The sequence below is a fragment of the Chenopodium quinoa genome, unplaced genomic scaffold, assembly GCF_001683475.1.
Source record: "Chenopodium quinoa cultivar QQ74 unplaced genomic scaffold, ASM168347v1, whole genome shotgun sequence".
Taxonomy (NCBI): Eukaryota; Viridiplantae; Streptophyta; class Magnoliopsida; order Caryophyllales; family Amaranthaceae; genus Chenopodium; species Chenopodium quinoa.
In genome coordinates this window covers 1,748,171-1,755,028 of record NW_018743327.1, presented here as the reverse complement: position 1 = coordinate 1,755,028, position 6,858 = coordinate 1,748,171, and the positions used below count along the sequence as shown (strand labels likewise).

The 6,858-nt window shown below is 36.1% G+C and overlaps 1 protein-coding gene across 1 annotated transcript; it reads right to left on the bottom strand.

Annotated features, from left to right (window-relative positions):
* Positions 1 to 2,404: 2,404 nt before the first annotated feature.
* On the bottom strand, positions 2,405 to 5,109 carry LOC110737383 (probable indole-3-pyruvate monooxygenase YUCCA5). The gene is made up of 3 exons (XM_021917737.1): positions 4,337 to 5,109; positions 3,627 to 3,998; positions 2,405 to 3,124 (listed from the first exon to the last, which is right to left on the bottom strand). The coding sequence occupies exons 1-3, from the start codon at positions 5,009 to 5,011 to the stop codon at positions 2,903 to 2,905; spliced, it is 1,269 nt and encodes a 422-aa protein (XP_021773429.1). The 5' UTR covers positions 5,012 to 5,109; the 3' UTR covers positions 2,405 to 2,902.
* Positions 5,110 to 6,858: the final 1,749 nt, after the last annotated feature.

Sequence of the window (6,858 nt, the reverse complement as noted above, 5' to 3'; positions counted from 1 at the left end):
ATAACTCCTAAGTAAATTGTCGAATAACTCCCAAGTAAATTGTCGAATAACTCCTAAGAATCATTATATTTTTAGAGCAACTGTGCTTAGTTATTCGATAAGTTACTAAGGGCTTGTTTGACTTTTTTTTTTTTTTTTTTTTTAGTTTTTTGTTTTAAAAAAAAACAAATAAAATACCAAAAACATGAAACAAGAAATTAAAAAGTTGTTTCCACTTTCTATTGTTAGTTTTCAAAATTATCAGATTTAAATTCATTATATGACATATATCATACAATTTTGAAAAATAAAAAATCAAAAAACAGATAACCATAATGATGCCAAACAGATTTTGGGATAGGAACTTTATCTTTTAAAATCTCTTATTAAGTTTAGCCTGACCTCTTCTGTTGCTCAAGATGATTATAAGCCGATTATCAGTATAAAGCACATACTATAGTTTGGTCAAATTAAGTAGATAATCAAATCAAATTAAATCAGACCAAATCATATCAATTAAGATCATATTAGATCAAATCAGATCCAATTAGATTAGATAAGAAAAACTAAGGTGAACTAAACAAGCTAAGCCCCTTAATAAAGTGTCAGGCACACACAACATTAAAAGTCCTGCTTGGCAACCATAGCTTTAGAAGTTTCACTTGGTAGTCTAGTGCTAGTTCAAGTGTTGTGCAGCCAATTATATAAAGATTTTATTTTGAATATCAAAATGATTCGGAATTTATGGAGAGCGCAACATCCGACACAACTTTGAGAGTTGTGCACGTCAGTCATGTGCAACTAAACTTGAGAGTTGTTTTTACATCTTCAGCAACAATTGGTGGTTAAGTATTGGCGCATAGCTGCTATTTACATGGTAAGTAAAGAGCATGAATAAGACAAAAGAGTGGTGAAAAATGTTTTTCTGGTGGTACAAATAAGTATATAAATTATCTTCAGATATTGTACCAGTGTTAGGTATAATGGCTATAAATAGTACTACCTATACTCTATAATAGAATAAATTCACTTGCATCGAATAGAGTTATACAAACTAAAATATATACATTGAGGGAAGCTAAGAAAGGAAACTAACAAAAGATATGTACAGGAAATTAGGAGAGAATAAAATAAGAAATGCTGATTGATATCAATCCCTTGATTGGTGGCAAGATCAATGGGATTGATATAGTTTATGCCTTAATATACTATAGTAATACAAAATACATATATAATAGTACATTAAAAATACTACTGTAACGATAAAAAATTACAAAAATTATGTGAATTTACCAGTTAGCCTTCCTACATACATCCCAAATAAATAGCATCTATGCGCCTAATTGCACTCGCAGATGGTTATTTAAACTAAACGTCTTTAATTCTGTCATTAATATAGTCTTAATGTGTGTCTAAGTACGCTTTCCGTCATTAGTTGTATGGTGCGCGCTCACGCCCATGTTAACCGCGCTTGCGCAAGGTAGGCGCGACCGCGATGAAAGCACGCCTAAAAGCGCGCACCATTCTGGATCAAAATCAGCATTTTGGAAGAATGTGGGTGGCGCACCCGCGCTGCAAGCCGCGATAAAACCGCGCCCCTCTCTAACTTGAAGCTAGCATTCGCAGGATTTTGGGAGGCGCGCCCGCGCTGCTTCCCAATTCTGCAGTTTTTGCTGACGGTTATTTTTCTTATTAAAGAGATCTTTTGCGAGAGATCAGAAAAGTACAGAACATTCATAATCTTTCTCTCCCTAAGTATTCTCCACAACTTTCTTTGAAAAATCTTGCAAAATTCAAGAAATTTAGCCAAATTTGTGAATTGTTCATTGTATTTTCGATTCTAGTGCTAAGAACGAAATTTGCTGTCAATTGTATCTCAAAGAGGATTTCCGGTTAAACCCAAGCACCGTGTGGGGGAAATAAACCTCTTTAGGAAAGTGTATACACGCCTTTGACAGTGTATCAAGGTTCAAGTCTTACGGGACATCATTATTCTCATGTTCATGTTGGTCGTTGTCGGCTTGGAGGAAAGACAAGTTTGATCATCTTTACACTAGTGTTATCTTTGTGAATTTCTGTAATTTCTTAGATTGTGTTGTATTTGATTTTTTACAATTTGTCTTGTAATCATTCACTTTAGGTTTTGTACCCACACATATTTTAAGTGTTTTCTTCCATAGAAATCACTGTAATCCTAACATTAGCTAGGCATCTCTCCCTCTCATCTTCAACAATCTTTATTTTTGTACCCAATTTGCATGATTTTGGACTTAATTTAAAAGGGTCACATTCAAAGCTCCATAATTACTAAATCAAAGTTCACCTCAAAGCATTACGAAAAAGGGCTTAATATGCAGACAATTCTTGGACTTTGCATAACACAACAAGCCATCGAAAAGGCTCTTCTCTTGGTTTCAAAGACCATTACAAGCTCTAATTTGAAAATGGAGTCAATATTGAGATTTCCGTGATACTCATAATAAAAAATTTACAGTGACGACTCTTTTCAAAACCATTTTCAAAACCCTAAGCAAAGCGCACCAAAAGCAAGAGAACATCCCAAGGCGTAGGAAAAGGCCTTTTTATTATTCAGGATTATGAAGCCTTACCTTGTCTGTACGCATTACATTAGGCTTTGGATTCGGATTTTCAATCAACAACAATTTAGTTAGTCTTCTTAGGGTTGATGGTCATGCTGACATCAATTACATTTGGGTCATTAAATAAGCTATTAGGGGAATCCTTTCAACAATGCAGTATTCACAAGCCGGATAAACAATGGGTTCACCAAGATCACCAAATTTCGGCAGATGCGGCTCAACATTTACTATGCTTTTCTATTAAATATGTTATTTTCTTAAACCTTTTATAAAAAAAAAAAAAAATATAATGCATGTAATTCCATACTCATTATACATTAAAATCATGTAGTGAAACACCTCCTAAATCGAGGTGCATTTAGTTTCTTTTGCTTAGTTTCTTTTTTCCAAACTCTGCATATATCTTCTGCAATTTTTACGGCATCCAAAGAAGCACCAGCAAGCCCTCTCCTTGTAAATCCAACTGCATAAAGTCCACTCTTTCCTTTCCATGCATTTGGAAATGGAGATTTTGGCATTCCATTCTTATTAAAGAATTCACCATCCTGTTATCCAAATTATTAGGAACTTTGTTTAGTAAATTAATCGATTATCTTTTCACAACTCAAAGAAGAAAAAAACTAAAAAAATTATGGTGAAGTAATTAATACTCTCTCCTTACCTAAATGATGTACCTATTTAATTTAAGATACTTAGGAGATAGAATGGAGGGATTACATAATACTCTTGAAAGTATGGGAATATTATATATAAGTAATGATATTTTGGTTATATATGTGTATTTTACTATGTATATGGGAACTGTTAAAAAGCATTTAATAACACGGAAATCTATGGATGTGCAAGAGAATTTATAATTGAAAGGTAAAAAAGTTATCTGAATTATGATAGACCGAATTATTTGTATGTTTGGAGTACAGGCATATTATTTATGGACATCTTCTGATGTATAAATTACAACTAATGGTTAAAGGAGAGTGTATAGATGATGTAAACTCAAAATAGGTCAGCTGAAAGAGAATGGATAAAATATAACGTCTAACTAACCTGAAGCCAAGAAGGAACATTGCTATGATACCCTGTAGCTAGAATGACTGAATCAACCTCCATTGCCACACCATTAACGAGCTCGACGCTGTTTGCGTAGAAACTCTTGATTCCAGGCACAACTTTGATGTCCCCAGATCGAATTTTAGCCAAGGCACCTATGTCTAACACAGGGCTCTTTCCATGCTCGTTCTTTAGTTCAAGTGGTCCAGTTTTAGGCCTTTTGAGCCCGTACTTCTCCACGTTACCAAGTATAAGCCAGGCGAAAAATATCAATATTTTGTCTACCAACCAAAGAGGAATCCATCTCATTAGAAACATTGCAAGCTCGAATGTCGATTTTCTCATAATTTCTCTAGGAAGGATATGAACCTGATACGATAAAATGTGTACAATTTATTAGAAAAATATGTAAAATAAGGAGTTTAAAGTCAGAAGGCGATATATTTAACTAAAAATTGACATACCACTTAAAAAAAATTTAAACACTTATCTAAAAAATTCTCACATTTTTAATAAAAAAGTATTGCAATTTTTTGGTGGAGGAAGTATTATACTTTATAGAGTACTTATTTATAATTTATATGCATCTTTAGTTACTTTTATTATCATGGTACTTTTGTAGTGTAAAGTTAGCTTTTACACCGAATTGTTTATGCTATTAGTAATATGGAACATATATGGTGGTCGAAAAGTTAGCTTTCACTTACCGAGTTACGGCACACCATAGAAGGTTGTGCATTATGGTTTGCGAGGTCTAGGGAGACCTCCATGCCCGAGTTCCCGCACCCGACCACTAGTACCTTTTGGCCACGGAACGATTCGCCTGTCTTGTACTCGCTCGAGTGGATCACCTTCCCGCCAAAGTGGGCTAGCCCGTCAATATCAGGGACCACACACTCAGCATTTTCTCCGGTGGCCACCACGAGCCACCGGCACAAGTACTCAACCTCGGGCCCATCTGGGCCCTCAGCATGGCCCGTAGTCTTGACCCGCCAAAGCCCAAACGCGTTTTCATACCTGGCAGACTGAACGCTCGTGTTGAATTCGGGCTCGATTCCGAAGTGCTTTGCGTAGGACTCAAGGTAGGTAATAAACTGGCTCTTGGTAGGGTACTCTGGATAAGACTCAGGAAAGGGCATTTTGGGCAATTGACAAAAATTCTTAGGAAGGTGTAGTTTGACCCTATCATATGTACGTTTTTGCCAAAGAGAAGCAATGCAATTAGCTCTATCTAGGACTACAAAGGGCACCCCTTGCTCTTTTAGACACGCCCCTACGGCTAAACCTGATGGCCCGGCCCCAACAATTACCGGCCCGTTTACCCACTCGCATCGGCGGGCTACGAGATCTTCTTCATTGTGGGAGGACGTTAGCTTGAACATTTTATGAAAATTGGTGGTACTAAACTTGCTTGTGTGTTTAATTTACAAGGAATAATACAATGTTTGAGTATTTTTCTTGCTGTTGCAGTTGTAATGAGATTGATGGGGAAAGCAGTTTATGTTTATAACTTATATAGTACTAAAAAAAGGTATAATTCTTGTTACACTAATAATATAGTACAAACTTTACAGGGTATAATAATATGTATGCTTTAGCTTTAATAAAGTGTAATAACCTTCGTAATAGTAGTTTGAAACAAGTCAACAGATCATATTATCACTAAACATGAAAATAAAGTCGCAGCCACGGCCTTTATATGGGCTAAACGCTGCAATTAACGACGATTGAAATCTAATGGAGTATTTTAAGCTAATTAACTACTCAGATTCTTCCATAACAAACACAATTCCATTACTGATTAATTATGTATGTAGTGTAAGCATTTGTAGCTTCTAGGATTCTTCCATAACATACACAAACTTTTTCACCTTTTATTCTAACTTATACGAGTACTTTCTTTGTTGTTTACTAATTGTATGAATGTTCATTTTGGGAAGTTTTAATCTTACTAGGGTGGCTAACCCGCGAGATTTGCGTGCTATAGTCAGCCATATATGGGGAGCTCTTTTAGTTTGATCTTGTGTTACAACTTTAGCTATTGGTAGCATTTATTAATGTTCACAGACTATTCTTAAAAGTAAAAAAAAAAATAAAAAAATAAAAAATTAATTAATGAGGGTTAATAATTAAATAAACATTTTAGAGGTAATAAAAAGTTCTTAAAAAATAGACATTTAACATTAATATGGGTCAATAAGTAAATAAAAAATTCTGAGGATAGATATAACTGTCCAAACACTATTTTTAAGTGTATTGGATGTGTTTGAGTGTATTGGATGTGTATACAATATATGTTGTTTTTATAAATGAGGATGGTTCCTCTATTTATAGAGAAGGAGATCAATCCCCTTCTAGGGCTTTGGTGACACGTGTCAGCAAGCTATTGGGACACATGTCGCGTTAATAGTGGTCCGCTTTTAGGAGTATTTTTTACCCCCAAACATTAGCCCCTCGGAAGGAGTAATCTCACTTTTAAGAGGGATTGCTTCTTTCGAAAACGAGACCGCTTGAGCCTCTTTGGTCGGCATTTGTCTAGTTCAATTGGGGAGAAATTTGATTTACTTGGAAAATTTGATACCTTGAATGGTATGACATATTCCGAGTTAATAAAATCATAATAATAATTGCTGCTGAACTAGACAAATGTCGACGATTATTGCTTTTAGCCCCACTATGTTGATAGCCCCAGCCTAGGCGGACTGTCGACCATCAAGTGGGGGTTTGCACGAAATTTATCTGGCTGTAGGCCTTTATTTGATCATTTAGGCCATTGGCCATTGTTTGATCATTCGAGTGCATAACCGTTTGGGGTGCTTTGAGCAACGCTGGTTATGGCATGACCAAGATTTCATGTGCCTGTTGTACTGTCTTGCAGCGAAGAACCGGTTGTATCTTGGTTACAATGGATCATTCAAACAGCCGTGAGTTATCTTTAACTTTAGCCGGTTAAAGCTGTTTGAGTTATGACCGCTAGAACAATGTACCACCCGGAAGGGAGATGTTCTCTGCGACGAATTCACCCGAATGGGCGTCGTCGGACGCCTGCTGGAGCAGACGTATTGTTTTATTTTTGGATCATCCGGCCGTTGGAATTTGCTTGATCACTCCAGCCATTGGCTTCAATAGGATCATTCGGCCATTGGCCTTCGCTTGATCGCTAGAATAATGTTCCACCCGGAAGGGAGGTGTTCTCTGCGACGAATTCACCCGTATGGGCGTCGCTGGA